Raw genomic sequence first — 16845 nt, forward strand, 5'->3', positions numbered from 1 at the left:
GCTCTGCAGCCACTGCATCACCCCGAAGCCTCCACTGTGAACCATTCACAGCCACCATCCGCAACAGTAATGTCACAGGTAAGTGACCCCCGGAGTCGAGGCGGCTCCGCTCGCTCTGCTCTGCGCTGACCAGCTGAAGCGCAGCCGGAGCCCCAGCACTTACAAATCTACCAGCTCGCCTTCTCCAGGCACCGAGGCAGAAACAAGCCCTCACCAAACCAATTACCTCCTTTGGTGCAATTCTGGCACCCAAGGACATAAGCCAAAAAACTTCCATTATTTTCAACCCGTTAGGACTTCACCAAGTTTAAGTAAATGGATTTTAACATATAACGCTCAGAGCCAGCAAGTAACCCTGACGCCTCATAGCATGGTTCACAGGCTGCTTTAGTTTCTCTGTCAAACACACAACGTATTTATTCACCCAATGACTATGAAAATGAATATGAAAACCTCTGCCGAATCTCAAGCTAAACAAAGTATCAACTAAATTCAAATTAGTATTCTCAGATGGTGGTTCACAGTCAAATCCGAGGCATGTTTACAACACATGCATGAACATCACCTCCAACACAGTATGTTTTTCCAGATACTTGTTAAGTAGTCAAATGTAATCTGGTTTCAAGAAAATCATATGTTACTTCAATCAAATATTAGAGCAATTCTAACATCTGCAGTTATGCATTATTACAACTCATTGAGGCAAGCATCTGTCTTTTGCTTGGGAAGCTGTCAACTGCAAATGAGCACAAACGGTGTTTTATTGCTGACTGAACCTGCTGCACGTCTGTACATTCTCCTTTTTCAGCCTGCATGTCACCGGATCAAAGAACTGAAGCCTGCACACGAGCAGTGCCCCACCAAACCCCAACCGCTGGCTGGACACCCACCTTCTGGCAGCCAGAGCGGGACCCCCGAACAGCGCACGAGCACAAACCAGGCACCTGGGCACCTCAAGGACTTCATACAATCAGCCATACTCATCTCTAGGACATGTCTAAGATTTTCATATTTAATTACAGTACTGCACACCACAAAAAACCTTTCTTTTTAGAAAAATGTATCTTGTCCTCTGAGGGAATTAGCAGACAACACTCTACTAAAAAACAGAGTGATAAGGAAAGAGCAAATCAAACTGAAGACTGATGGCCAAAACTCCTTCCATAGTTTGAAGGAAGCTCTGGAAAAGGTTCAGTGCAGGCCTGGCACAGGGAGGCGAGTACACACACCCACTGCTAGGGCGGAGCAGCTTCCCAGGAAAGATGCTCTTAACCACGCAGGCAAGAAAACCCTATGAATGCAAATGTATCTATGACAGTCAGTGCTCTGTCTTCAGAAAAGGTGCAGAAACTTCCCAATGAGAAGCTGGGCCCAAGAGGTGCTGTAGGGCCAGACATGAACTGTGAGCCAAGGCGTGATGGGGAGGATGAGGTGGGGGAGGAAGAGGGCAAACCAGAGGTCTCTGATATTTGGCTTCCCTCATGCCTCCATTCTGGGAGCAAGGCCCGTAAAATCCCCACACCGAAGAGGAACCCTGTACTCTGTAAGTGACTTGGAGATGGAAAACATACCAGTGAACAGCAAACTGTGAAATTTAACCCTAATTCACACAAACGGTCCCTCCCTCTTTTGCTGGGTTCAGCATCAACAGGCTGAAGCCGCTGGAAGCGCCAGCGCCGCCAGCAGCGTCCCTGGCAGCACCTCCCCATCTCACCTGCCTGCAGTGATGCTCCAAGCACTGCCCGTGCCTGCGCACCCAGCCCCGAAGCCTCTGAGCACCCGCCCAGGGCTGCCAGCCCGGCACAGCCAGGGTCAGCTGTCCAGCCGTCTGGGGAAAGATCTGTGTCTCCCAATCTCTGCTGCAAGAGGGACTTTGCTGCAGTTGTTCATTACCTTGTAATTATGTTCACTAAAAGAAAAAATATTTGCACAAGCTTTATCAGTGTTTAAGGAAAGGCATTTGAACACAACAGTTTTGTTGTTACAGGACTTCAAGTTTGCTTTCTGCTTGTCCACAAAAACAAGTTCTAGAAACACCGTGCCTGACCTCTAAAAGGAATCCCTGCTTCCCATTTCGGAGCTGAAATGCCTTGAAACAACCCTGATTTTCAGAAACCAGATACCTATCGTTTCCTGAAGCCTCCCTGCTCCAGGCATCTTAGATGATGTATGGCCAAAATACCTGTAGAAGAAAATTAATACAAGCCTAACACTACAATATATTGTTGAATTTTTAGTACCGGCATATTTTGAAGAGACCCAAATGAAGACACCTTCTACAGAAAGAAATCATAGCAAAAGTAAAATTAAATTTACCGATGACTTGAAAAAGGTCAGTGCATAACCTTTTTCTTGTGAATAATTGTAAAGCAGCATAGTTTGGAGGTAAGTTCTGTATATTGTCTCTCAATGCCAGAATGATACCTTCCTAATAGATCAGCAGCTGAACACCTCACAAGTCACTGTAAGTAACATTCCTAACATAAAGAAATACTCGTTTTACAGCTGGAAATGTTATTGTCCAGAGAATGGAAAAAGATGCACAATTCATTGCACCTTTATAGTTAAAGGGTGAGTTATACAGATATGTTGATTTAATTACATTGTAAGGCACTGTATTTGAAACAGGAAAAACAATCAAGCAGTGGCCTGAACACCCATAAAGCCCCAACTAATGGCAAGTACACCCAGATTTTGCAACAGCTCTAATAAATGCCTCCACCTCCCACAATACCAGGTGGAGTATTTCACCTCATCACACGTGCACCAAGCTGCAGAAAACACGAAGGGTGTTCACCTGCCCGCCCGGTCGCAGCCTTCTGCTGCCCGTGCCCTTCCACTGCTGCGCTACGCACAGCCCTTCCCGGCACCCACAGACCAGGGCTGTCACAGACCGATGTCCCAACAGCTTCGGGAATGAGCTGAAGATGTTCATTTACCGACAGTTAAAACGATCTTTAAACTAATGCGTCTCAGTGCTGCTTTAAATTAAATCTTTACTGAATTGATGTATGTGGAAAAGGGAAAATACAAACTCCTTCCACTTACCTTGAAGTGGAATGATTTTACGGATTTAACTAGATTTTTTAATTCTGTGTTTCAGCAGCTCTTTTGGCAAGCTGTGAATATTTTATCTTTCCAGGGAAACCAGTTTGATTCCATCTTCTCCTATGCAGAATTTCAATTGCATAGGGCCCAAAGGGCCATACATTACATTTTCTCCACTAGACAGCGGCTGATGTTGCCGCTGCAGGCAAGCAGGATGCCAAAACGCTCCTGCCCGGTGCAGTCTGGCTCCCAGGGTATCACTGAATCCTGGTGGGAAGAAGCGCAGCATCAGCTCACTGCGTATTGACCACGCTTGGTATACAGGTGATGTTCAGTGCCGGATGCAAGGTCAATAATCACCTGTTAACCAATATTAATCTATTGTCACTATTATCAGACAGGGGGTACCTCTGCTGCAGGTGCAAGCTCCCCCTCCTCCCACTGGCAGCTGTCACTGGAAAGGGAAACCTTTGCATCTTTGCATCAATAGCTATCATAACTGACCTGCAGAGCTGCATATGCTTAGTTAAGCTGACGCTTGTGCCAGATGAGCTTCTATAATGGAGAAAGAGGAAGCAGGGATAACATTCCCACCCTTCCCGTGGATCTACTGAGGACCACACAGCCTTTCCATAAGGCAGCTGACACCCACTGCTGGGCTGCCTGGCTGGGCAGGGGACAGAGCCAGGTTTGCCTGATCAGTACCAGGAGTGCCTGATGAGGTGTGCCACTCTGGCTTCAGCCACGGGCAGTCCTCCTCCTCCTCACGGCTGAGGCAGGCTGTGCTGCCATGCAGCAGCAGACCATCAAGCCCTCCAGTCTGCTGTTGCACCTCGCCAGCAACAGCGTTCATTAAACAGCCTCCCAACAGACCACATGAAGGTCTTTCCGTTTTGATGAAAACAACTGCATCCCACTGTTTTAAATTGCTGGCTTCTGTTGCCATTACTTCTACCCCTGCACATATTCGCCCCTCTCAGAAGCCTGCCCAGTGCCAAGCTGCCAAGCCAACCTACAGACCTGGGAACTGAAAACACCAAAATACAATTCAAACAAATTCTAGATAGCAAATCACCTCTGGCTATGGAGTAGGATTCTGCAAGTTTACTCAAAAAGCGCAGTGCCCACGGTGCAGGCAGGGAAAGCAGTGCCTGCCGCAGCACAGCCACTGCCCGCAGCACCAGAACAGCACCAGTTCGGCAGTTATTCATCCCTTCCCTGGAAAACATCAGGAGAATGACTGAGTGGCAAATTTGTGATTATTACTGTTGAGCCCTCCAGCACTGGCACATGTCAGGGAACTTCTGGAGAAAGCTGGGAAAAAACCCCCCTGGCCTTGCCTCTCTCCCAGGGCACAATGATGCTAACGGTCAGCCAGCACCAGCAGGACAGGGAGGGCAGCCAGGCAGCATCCCACCACAGTGTGCCCACTGGGAGCCCTGGCCTGTGGAGGGGGTTGCGGTTATATTGTGAGTGCCCAGAGCCGTGACCGCTCAGATGTAAGATGAGAATTAATTTTGCCCAGATGCTGGCCCAGCGGGCACCGGCACCAGGAGGCAGTGGTGCAGCAGCTGTCATAAGCCATGCTGCCATGCAGCCTGGGGTCGGAGATCAGGTGCAGTAGAGGAGAGTAAAAGCCTTTGATAAGGGGGTGGTTACGATGAAAAATGTTTTTCAAAGCACTCTCCCTTTCCATTAGCCCTACCGCAGTTTTACAACCTCAGCCCCCGGACTGCCGGTCGGGTTTGATGGTGTCTCCTTGTACTCTTCTAAAGAAATCTTGATGTCTGATGTAGATAAGCTGGAAGAGTAAGCAGGACTTGTTCCTGGTTTCACAAGCTAGATGAACCTTTTCTGACTCGAGAATATAAGAAACAGAATGGACTACTGTGCATTTAAGCATATGCAGACCAACAGCCCTCCTGGGCCACCAGTCAATCTACTTCCAGGGGACTGCTCTATTTCTGGGAACATCAAACATCTGGCTGCAGTTCATCACCAGGTTTTGGTATATAGTGGTGTCGTGGTTCAACCCCAGCCAGCAGCTAAGCACCACACAGCCACTGCCCCCCTGCCCCGCGGTGGGATGGGGAGGAGAATCGGAAAAAGGTAAAACCTCTGGGCTGAGATAAGAATAGTTTAATAATTTAAATAAAGTAGTAGCAGTAGTAGTGGTAGTAATAATAGTAATATCAACAGTAATTGTTACGAAGAGGATAAGGAGATGGAGGAATAAAACCCAAGGCAAAAACCCCAAGTGATGCACAATACAGTTGCTCACCCCGCACTGACCAGTCCCCCAGCAGTGATCGGCAGCAGCCAGCCAGCTCCCCCCAGTTTATATACCGAGCATGATGTCCTATGGTATGGAATATGCCTTTGGCTAGTTCGGGCCAGCTGTCCTGGCTCCGCTTCCTCCCGGCTCACTGTGCACCTCCTCACTGGCAGAGCACAGGAAACTGAAAAGTCCTTGGCCTGGGGGAAGCATGATTTAGCACCAACTGAAACATCAGTGTGTTATCAACATTATTCTCATACTAAATCCAAACCACAGCACTGCACCAGCTACTTGGAAGAAAATTAACTCCATCCCAGCCAAAACCAGGACAAGTAGCAAGCTTATTTTGCCTCTGGTCATAACACCCCACACAAAGAGTAGGATCCCTCTTTTCTGTGGCATTTCCTGTGGAACAAGGCCAGGATGAGGCAGGCAGCTTGGCATCATCTCCGTGCCCCAGCATCAGGGATGCCGGAGGTGCACTGCATCCCGCTGCACCCAGGGTGATCTCAGTCTTCTGTAATTTCATTCATTCCATTGGCAGGATTACAACATGCAACAGGCAGCATGTTACAGACTGGTAACCTCTATGGTCAGAACCAAGGAGTGTATTCGATGTATCACCGGGATGTTCTCATTTACAGCACCTGCTAATTATTACCATTTGGAAACTTCCTGACCCTAATGTACTCCCATATCACAAGTCTGAATGCATCATAAATATATTCCACCAGCCTGTCACACGAGCAATCTGACTGCCAGGAAAAAGCCCTTTGGGATTTTGTATGTCTCTTTTGCTATTTTACAATTAATTGGCTTGTGAAATATAGAAGTGGGGAGGAAGGATTTCTCCCATCTCGCAAGCCTCAGCTCCTTTCAGCAGTTTCCCCCCTCTCGCTTTCACATCACAAAGTGGCACACTTCTGGTTCACCTGGGCAATTTACCCTTTTCACCACTTCATGCAGCTTATGGGACGGGGCTAATATTTCCTTAGAGAAGACTTCTGCAGGTCTGGCGGACACAGCCCTGGAATTGGAACAGAATCCTCACAGGGAGAGTGGGAAGAGAGCAAGACCCTGAACCCCAAACCTGCACCCTTCCGGCGTGGGAGCAGCCACATGCCCACACGGTAGCATGTGCCAGGTGTTATCATAACCCAAACCTTAAGTTTTGATGTACCTTGTCACCCCCTAGTCACCTCTCCCATCAACCAGCTGCCCAAAGGAGGCAAAACCTGATGCTGCCGCAGCCTGCTTTACAAAGGTATTACACAGACAGGTGCCCCGGAAGATGCTCCCCCAAGCAACTGTGTGATGGTGGGACATGGGCTGCAGACCACCTCCTTCAAACCCACCCCCGGCGATGCAAACAAGGGTGCTGTAGGAACGTGCCAAGGAAGGGACGGGCTTTGTTTGTTTCCTTCCTCACCTGGCAAGGCCTTTGCCCATTTGACCACGTAGACCAGCTGCCTCTCCCCGAGCTCATTCAGGCTGGTCAGCAGGTTGGAGAAGGAGTCTGGCTGGCTGTTGTCATGGCCAGCACACACCACACCAGGCTCAATGGCCTCCAGGACGTTGAGGAAGATGGGCTGGCACTCATACCCATCAATGCGTGTCATCACCATCTCAGGAGCCTGCTCCTCTGTGGGGCTGGATGAGCTGGCTGCCTCCATGTCATCTTGTGTCTTCAGGTTACCCAGCTTCTTCAGCTTGCGGGCTGTGGAAATGAAACATTTTAGTGTGAGACTTAAAAAAAACAAAAAAACAAAAAAACCCTCAAGGTTTCTTGGCCTCCACTTAGATTTACGAGGAAAGGAAAAACAATGACCAGCAGCAGCTACTCCTTCAGTGCATGCCGCCCAAAGAGTGCACCGGCATCACAGACCTCATGTATGGACGAAAGGAAGCACATGCTGCACAAGGAAATCCATTTGCTCATTAATCTTACGTGGAAAAGAACAAGCACCATTTACATCCTCAGCTGTGATCAGTCTCACATTAACTCCCAGTGAGAAACGCAGAGGAAGAACCGGAGAAAAGAGAGAAGAGGTGACTCGACCCAAACAGCTACTCACACACAATTAAAAAGGCAAGCACACAAACTCAGTAGATGGTCAGGTTCCAGGGAAAAAAGCCATTGCACTTGGAGGCTCAAGCGGGGCTGTTCCATCCTGGGCCAGAGTGGAAGTGGGATGTAACCAAGATAAAAACCTTCTCCCTGCCCGGGGCTCCTGCAACACTTGCATAAACAAGCTCTCCCAGCCAGGTCACTGCCTTACAAACATATTAACGGAAAATACATTTTAAGAGCTAGCAGGCAGTTCCATGGCTGTTTCCCTGGAGTTTCCCCAGCTAGCCCACCAACAAGGAGAAGGCTGAGCAGGGGTGGCCTCGGTCTGCTAGCTAGCCTCAAGGGCAACCTCAGCCAAGTGAGCCTGTGGGGTGGGACTGCAAGGAGGCAGCACCTTGTGCCCTGTCACCATGACAAAGTGCTTCTCCTGTGCATCTGGCTCATAATTACAGACACTTGTCTGCTAGAAAGATACACCAGGAGCTTCAGATGCGTGAGATCAGAATTCTTGGGGAGTCAGTGTTCACCTAATTTGATATCTGCATGACATGTTCAGCACAACACAGGTTGGCAGGCTACTGCAGACAGGAACAGCTTTCACCCCTCACTGACTCCAACCCCCCTATTTAATTAGAGAGAAAAAAAGCCAGTTGCTTAATTCAAGCAGAGAAAGTAACATCAAACCGATTGTCCTTGGGGTTTTGGCTCCTTCATTACATGATACTTATCTCAAATTTCCTTTCAGCTGTAATTAGAAAAATAAGCAGCAAAACATAAAAATGTCAAGTTAAAGTACAGCTTTGTAAATCAATTCAGAACACTGATCTTTAAGTAATGTACTTTGGGTGATATACTATACAAGCAATTAAGATGGGCTGCTCTGCAAAAAAGGAGGAGGAAAGAGCAATAAAAACAAAAGAGCGCAACAGGAAAACGGCTGCAGCGCAGTGCGACACCCCAGCCATCACCTGCCGGGGCGGCGGGCAGCCAGGGCACCCAGCCCCCTCTCCCACCCCTCCAGAAGTCACAGGCAGCACCAGGACCCAGCAGGGACCCACCACTCTCCTCTCTGACCCCGTTAGCACCGCTCTCCCTGGCCGCCGCTGGGGTTTTTGCTTCCAGCAGGCAGGGAGGGGAGCGCCCAGCGCTGACCCCCATTTCCAAACACCCTGGTGTTAACTGGGGCAGGGGCAGCGGGGCTGACCCCGCCTGAGGCAGGAGCCACGTCTCACGGTTGCGCTGGGCTCTCGGCCTTTAGAGATGGGAGAGCTGCTGGGAAAGCAAAGCTCCCCGGCTTAAAAGAAGAACTAAAACCTGAACTGTATCTTCCAAAGACGAGTAACCCGTGCCCATCAGGTCCCATGCGTGAGTGGAGCCAAACCCTCGCTGTATAAAACACGCGTGTAGTTTGGCTTAAACGTTAAATATTTTTCTTAAAATTGAATTATCTAGTACTAAAAAATATTCAGTGAAGTAAGAGAGCAAGCAACCAGCTACATTGGCTCTGAGACTGCAGGCGTAAACCATGCTCCTCCATGTCAGAGCAGTGAAGGCAGGTGATAACTGCTCTTATCAGAGGAGCCTTATATTTGTGCTTTACAGGAGCAGTTGTTCCACAGATCACTGAAATACTGGTGTTACTAGATGGAGAAAAGCTTCAGAGGTAACGACGAGCTTATACTCAGTCATCTGGGCAAAAACCTTTTTTGGTGGTAGATCCTACTCAGCAGCTACTGGGAACAAAAACAGAAATAAAAAAATACAAATTAAAGACACTTGTTGTATTTTATTCTAGGAGGAGCTAAGCTAGGCAGAAGTCTATGCTGTATTTCTCCAAACCGAGGTGGGATGAAGCCCAGCAGGTGGGATGAGAACAGGTGGTGGCCCAGCTCAGCTCTCGGCAGGGACAAGAGCACTCGGCAGCCTCCACCAATGTGGTACCGTCCCCGCATCCCACCTGCAGTACCTCTGCTGTCCAGCTTGGGGCTAACTGAGAAGACATCCCATGTACCAGGAAAAAAGCTTAAAGGATGCAATTATATGGTATCATGATACAATATTCACCGGTGCAAGAATCCCTAGGGAGCATGCCATAGAGCCACTATCAAGGTGACACATATTCTAAGCAACTTACACCTACCCACCCTCCTGCCAGGCATACCCGGTCGAGGAGCTCTGGGCTCCAGCAGGGATTTTTCACGAGTGCTGGGACTCAGGAAAGTTCTGGGAACCTGGAAGAAAAGTGCTCTTGCACTGCAGTGACAGAGAACTCCTGCCAGCCCCGGGCACCGCACGCTCATTTCAGCTACAGGCGGAATGTCAGAGAAGCTGAAACAGGACTGACTTATATCCTGTCTTCAATTTTTTTATTAATATCAACCTGTGGCTTGTCAAAACCAGACCCTGTCAAGCTATCAACCCTCTCTGGCATGATAATTTTAGTTAATAATTATAATAGTACTGGTATAGCAGACATGTTTAATAAGAGATCTGAGTCAGTCTGGCCCACATGAATTAAAAAGACTCAAACAATATAAAATCAGGCAGTACAGCTGAAGGATCTTAAATCACCGAGATGATATATCTCAAAAGTAATTATAAATGTTGAAACATCAGACAGGTTCGTTTCTTGTGAGGGTTGTTCACGGCCCTTTGCTAGTGAACGTTTACATTCAGTCCAAAAAGAAAATTAACCATTTCTACTAAAAGAGTCTGTATGACAATGCAGAGGTGGGAGAACAGTAACGAGCATTAAGGAATGATCACCAAACAGAGCAATTGAGGCCTGCTGATAAGCTCCATCTACCACGGCAAAGCCCATCTCTGTAAGCAGATATGGAGCAACTGAGCAAGTGAGCCTGATGCTCAGTGGCTGTCGAACTCCTCGGCAGCCTGAACTCAGGCCCAAAGCTGACAGACGAACACAGAGCCCTGAGCTGGCCGCGTGGTTTGGTGGCCAAAGGACTAGCAGGATCCTGTGCCACGTGAAGGACGGGAAACACCAGCCTGGCGAGCATCTTGCCACCGCCTTTAAGAACTGATGCTGCTGACACTGGGAAACTGCAATTAGATGCTCACCATGTGACGCAGGTGTTGGCAAACTGCAGCAGCCATAAGAACAGTAAGGACCAGACAACACACCTTGGAGCAAGGAAATAAAGAATTTTACCTAGATGACTATGCAGAAGGCATAGGGTTATTAAATCACAGCCAACAAATACCCACTGCGGGGACAGAAATTCAATAAAGATAGGTTTTTCAATCTAGCAAGCAACGCTGTAATAAAGATCCAGTTGCTGGAAATCAAGGACAGACAAGATGAAAAATAAGGTACATCTATCACAACACTGAACATAATTAACTACTGCAACTGCATGGAAAAAAACACATTAGATTCTCCACCGCTGGAAATGCTTACATCGGTATCAAATGCTTTTATAGGATATTTACTCTATTTCAACCACAGCAACTGGACCTGAATTAGGACTAAATACAGGTATGCCTCATGCCTTGGGCTTTTACAAGGTATCAGCAGTTACTACAGTAGTCTTCTAGCGCTGTCATCAATGAAACAAACTGGATTTGACATGTTTGGGAGGTTTTGCCCCAAGACAGGACCCACACTCAGCAGTTAGGCTAAAGGTGTACGGCACAGCTGCTGGTTGAGACCTCCTGCAGCGCAGGCGGGCTGCCAGCCCCGGCCGAGGGCACAGGTGCTCGATTCTCACAATGGTAACAGCCTACGGCACCTTGCATGCCATTATATAAATAATACATATTATTTTAATAAAAATATATATACACATACATAAAATATATATAAAACATATATAAACATATATGTAAAACACACTGGCAGCAAACAACCGGGAGGCACCCTAAATGCAGAGCTCTGTAGTGCAGCAGCAGTTGCACTGGCTGAGCGGTGGGCAGGGTCCAGGCAGGAGCAAGGCAGAGGGGTCTGGGTGCCCGTGTGTGCACGAGGGCTGGCACAGTCCGTGCAGCAGCACATTCCCCATGCACAGGGGCTGGCACAGTCCGTGCAGCCCTGCAGGCACCTGCGCTTGCACTAGGAACTGGTGCTGCGGGAGAGGCAGGACAGTGGACCAGCAGAACTGAGCACATGAAACCAGCATTATAACTTTTTTTTCTTCCCTTTTTCTTCTCTTGGGTTTTACAGTGTTGATCGGGAGAGAAGATTCTGTTTAATGGATTTCAGCTTGCAGGTCAGAGTGATCTCAATCAGTAACAAAGTGCTTTGACATATTGCCATTCTGTGCCAAAGCAGAGAGCCCTAAATAAGGTATTCAATGTGTCACCTCCTCCTCCCATTAAACCTACTGAGAGCTGCAGGTCTGCTGGTGACAGGCAGCTCTGTTGTACCCTCAAAGTGACTGGTAATTAACAAGCAGTTAAAAACAACTGTTTGGAGCTTGGAAGTGTTTTCAAATGCTCTGCTTCTCTGCTGTGGGAGAAATAACTGTGGACAAACTCATAGCGTGCATGTTTTTTCAACAATTGCTTTTAAACCGACATTCAAAACAAATGCAAAACAGACCAGGCAGAACAGGTCAGGGTGACCCAAAGAGCTTGAGAAAAATAAAAGGGAGGGGGGTGGCTATCAGTATTAGCATTAATTTTGTCAGTGTGTCCTGCAGAAGAAGGTTACACTGATGTATTTCTTCTCTTACTTAAGGAAACCTCACCAGAAAAAAAGCGCTTAAGAATAAGAGCGTGCTTGTTTTGGATGGTATTACAAAGCCCTTCTGCTGGCTGTGGACCAGGGAGCTGGGTCTGGCTCCTCGTCCTGGTTCCCTGGCTCAGGAGCCCAGCAATACCCCGGCAATACCAGGCAGCACCCCGGTTCTGATGTCCCAGGCAGACAAGGAGGAGCCTCCCTGCTTCCCTGGGAAGCCATGGCTACCAGTGGCCACAAAAATGACTGTCATCAGGGACTCCTGCAAGCAGGCATTGGGCAGGCATGGCTCTGGGACAGGTTCCTCTGCCCTTGCTCCCTCCCAGCTGGGCTGGATGACCAGGTTGGGAGTAGAACGGGTGAAGGAGATACCAGGGAACCGAGACAGAGATAGCTGCCTGATAACTCAGCAAGCAAACTGCCTGCCTGGTGGCATCAGGTGGCTCTGGCACCTCCCTGGCACTCCCGAACTGGGGTGCGCCATGGCACGTGCCCATGCACGTTGCTCCCAAGGCACTGCAGCGGCAGCACCCTGCCGTCTGCTGACGGTTCGCCTGAGGGTGGCAGGGTAAGTGAAGCACCATCAGAACCAGCCCAGGGGGCTGACATCACGAGGTTTTAGGATTGCATTACCTTTTGGGACATTTGGTTTTTCTGCTTGCTACCAGGAGGAAAGGAGTGAGCTGAGCATCGTTTGCATCACTCCCCCCCACCCCCCGCACTCAGATTTACCACTCACTGCTGCAGAAGCAGAGGGGAGAGGCAGGCTCCTGCCCTGCCAGCTGTTGGTACCCGAGCTTTAAGAACCATCCAGGAGAAAAATAAAATTAAAACCACTGCTCCTCGATAAGCAATCAACCAGAACCGTTTCAGTAGCAAGTTCTTCAAGACAAGGTTCCTGCAGCCCAGCAGCTCCAGGAGGCACTGCACATCCCAGCAGTGGTAGAAATATTTAAACTAAAATGTCAGCACATCATAACTAGCCAAGGCTCCCCCCTTCCCTCTGCCCTGTGCCTGAGGCTTTCCTTTCTCTATCACCTCTGGCTCCCATTTTCATCATGAGTCAGGTCCATCAGCCCCATTTTTCTTCCTCACCCTCACATCAAATGAACTCAAAGATGAGCCACCCAGTGATCCACCTTGTAGCGTCTAGATTTTGAGCAGAAAACATCAGATTTTGGATACAGGTGCTCTGTCAGGTTTTGGCAGTGCTACAGGTTTTGAAACAAACTGTAACAAGGATCTTTTACCAGTGAGACAGGAGCAACTGCTGTTCAGCAAAGGAAAATACTGGGGGGCCTCCAGTTTTTTGAAGAAAAATGCCCCTTTCTGCCTGGGAAAAATCATCCTAAGATGGGAGTGCTCTCTTCAAAGAGGCTTCCGCGTGAGCGAGAATCCACTTTACCCAGCCATTTACATCTTTTCAGATTAACAAGGTTTTAAACTAAGGAAAAACAATGTTTCCTGAAAGTCAAACAGAACTTTAATGAAAATTAGTTTTGGTATTAGAAACCTGCAAGTGTTTCCTGAAGCTCATTACACTCCATCAGCCTCACTCTTTCAGCCATTTACCAACTGTTATGAATATGCTGAGTACATTCGTTATCTGCAGCAGCAGCCGGGCTGCGCAGCCCGCTGCTCAGGCAGTACCTCCGAGTGTCATCCCAGCCTCGTAGCACTTTCGCAGGCGGCATGACGGGCAGTTTTTCCTTCTGAACTTGTCGATGGTGCAGTCGTTCCGGCTGGCACAGAGGTATTTCTGTTTACCTACAAATAACAGAGGAAACGGCAGATGGGTGGTGGGTACCAATCACACTGGGTCTACAAGGAGAAACGGACTTGTTATTTTCTTTCTCAGTATCACCAGGGTCACCAGCGTCGCTGGAGGAGAAGAAAGGAGCAGAATAAGAGAAGAGAGAACTATACCAGTGCTGGTTTCCCAGTTCACCCTCCAGAAGAAGATTTATGTTGGAAGTTGGTATCTGTTGGGAAAACAGCACCGCTCTTCCTCTGCTGCCACAGGAGAGGTTCATTGCCAGATACACAGGCTTTGTACGAGGGCTGGCTACCGAAAGGCAGCCGTGGGCACTGCTGCTTTGCCATACTTCGGCACCCCTTCCCCACCTGCCCTCCCCGCCGGCAGCGCTGCTCCTCTCCACCCACACATCACAGGCTTTTACATCACGATCTCCCAGGAGAAACATCGCTCTGCACCCTGCAGCACAGCAGAGGTAGTCAATAAACAGCAATTAAATAACGAAGTATGGATAGTTTGGGTCTCATTTTTTAAATGTCACACATCTATTGCTTGCCTTTTGCTGTGAAGAACAGTTTTTCTCCCAGAACCCCTTCAAAATACAGTTTGCTTCTCCTGCCACGGCATTCACCTACAGTTTGCTAAATATAGTCCCCAGACAGTGGCCTTCCCTCTACAACCGTGCTTTTCTTTACAGCATTTTTTGGGGCTGAATTATTTTTGGTACCACCTATTAACTCTAACTGGGTTTGCTGCCTGCAGGCTACAGACAGGGCTGGGGAGCTGCCTGCATGGGGGCTGTTGGCCCACAGGCTCTGCTGCCCTGGTCCCGTGCCAGGGTCGCACCAGTCACCTGTCCCCAGGCTGCACTCCCAGCCAGCCAGGAGGAAACTGGGACCAGCCAGTGATTCCCAGTGAGGCAGACCTTGAGCAGCAGCGGGACTAGAGGGGCTTGCAGAAAATTCAGGAGTGAGTTACTGTCAGGTTACCTGGCATATTAGACTCACCTTTCTGCTCATTTTGAGCACAGCCCTTAGAGCCCCAGATTTCTGCTCTTTTTTTTTTTTGGGGGGGGGGGGGGTGTTCCTGCCTCATTTTCTAGACATGCCAAAAAGTAGCTTTCCTTCCTGACTCATCACTTGTTTTCTTGTCAAGTCTAAACACGTTTACTGGATAAGGATTTATCTGATGTTCTTCATACCATTCCAAGCTAAACCAGTCTCAGTCAATAACAGAGCTGGGCACCTCACAAACTTTGCATTAAGTAGCTTACATGGGAAAACAGCCTATACCCAGCTTAACCTTGTATTCATCATCCTGCCCTTGCTTCCTGTATTCTTATAGGAACAGCCCTTTGGAGTCACCAGAGATCCATTAATAGGACAAGGTTGAATCTTAACTCTTAATGTACCAGTTTTGACAAGAGATGCACCGATTTTGGTGCATTGATACAATGGCTCCCCGCCCGCCCCACCCTCCCCCCACAACTTCTGAAGATACCAGGATCAGGAACAGCAGCAAACGTTTAGTATCCCAGTATCACAGGCCTCGCTGGCACTGTCTGCTGCTTACCCACCACCCTCCCAGCTCCGCAGAGCCGCTTTGTCTCCCGCACCCTTGGGAAGAAGGAGCCCCCAAAGGTCCCACTGCTACCCCGGTGAAACCCCACCTGCAGCCCCTCACCACGGGGTCGCAGGAAAGCCATTACAAGGCTCAGCTTATAATCAGCTCCTCCTCATTCTGCACGTGCACAGGGCCATGCCAAAGGGCTGCAAAAATACCCCATATGTGAACTTATAACCATCCCCATTAAAAGCTGATCATTACACCAGCCCCATGCCTTTGCTGTTAAGGCTGGAGACATAATGGAGCAAGAGTGCATTACCTGCAGCATGTGATACCTTGCTAAATCCTTTTAACACTGTTCTCATCAGGACCTCTTCTCACCTCCCGCCGCTTGCTCATTACCAGCTTAAGGACACTTACACAAGCCTCAGGAGCAGCAGTTACACCGAATCCCAGAGGACACAAGCACCACCTTCCCTTTCAATGGTTCATTGAGGAGGATGAGTAATAAACTACTTCAGCTGAAACCGGGTTACTTGAAGCTATTTCTGTGCTATGGGAAACAAGTGCTGAGGCCATACTCTCTCCGCTTGACCTCTTTACGTGCATACATCAAACAAGAATGGACACCCTCCTTTCTCGGGCATGGGCACAGAGAGCTGTAAGGTGACTTGGCTCTCCTTCCCCTCCAGTTGCACAGCAGGATTCCTGACTTGTGACAATGTCTGACACTGGGATGCTCCAGAGCCTATTGAAACTACCACGAGTATAAAATGCCTGGGGTTGGGACTATCAGGAACACTCCAGCCCAGACCACAGAGCCAAACCGGTCCCTGGCTGAGGCTGTCGGGCTGCCCACAAGCAGTGCTGCCCTAGGAGCATCCATACAACCCTCTGGCTCGCCCCTTGGCTCCTGCTCCTTCCCTATCTCGCCTCCCTAGTCTAAACTACAGCATTTTTGCAACAACAATAGCTCAAAATCCTTTAAAAGGTCAAGCCTTTCCCATGAATGACTTTAGGAAGGGAAGGCAGCACAGTCGCTGCCCGAGCCCCACAAGGACGCTCCAGGGTCAGGCACGGCTCTATCTAAATTCCCCTGCCAAGAGGAGGAACACCGCCCAGCCCCCTCCTCTCCCCTGAGCTCCATGCAGTGTCCCAACACGCTGGCTCACCCCCCACCCTGCTCCATGCCCCCAGGCACCCATGGGCACCCGCAGGATGGGAGCAGGGAGACAGGTGAGATTTGGGAACTGGGTTCAAGCCTTGCTGCATGAGGCAGCCGTTTCCCATCAACTCTTCAGCAGCACCCTCCACCTCTGGCTCTGCTGGGAAGGGACAGAGAGGGACTGACCTCCCTCCCACCAGCCGGGCCTGGGCAGGGTGCCTCGGCACATGCCAGCCCTCCCGGACCACCTGCACAGAACGGGCAC

At 49.2% G+C, this 16845-nt stretch overlaps 1 protein-coding gene across 1 annotated transcript in view; it reads right to left on the reverse strand.

Annotated features, from left to right (window-relative positions):
• Nucleotides 1–16845, reverse strand: part of AR (androgen receptor) — a 60462-nt gene that overhangs the window by 10047 nt on the left and 33570 nt on the right. Inside the window, exons 3-4 of the mRNA XM_055818419.1 lie at nt 13744–13860; nt 6756–7043 (exon numbers count right to left, since the gene is read on the reverse strand). Coding sequence (XP_055674394.1) covers nt 6756–7043; nt 13744–13860 — 405 coding nt within the window. The remainder of the gene's footprint in view (nt 1–6755; nt 7044–13743; nt 13861–16845) is intronic.

This window comes from Falco peregrinus, chromosome 13 (assembly GCF_023634155.1).
Source record: "Falco peregrinus isolate bFalPer1 chromosome 13, bFalPer1.pri, whole genome shotgun sequence".
Classification (NCBI taxonomy): Eukaryota; Metazoa; Chordata; class Aves; order Falconiformes; family Falconidae; genus Falco; species Falco peregrinus.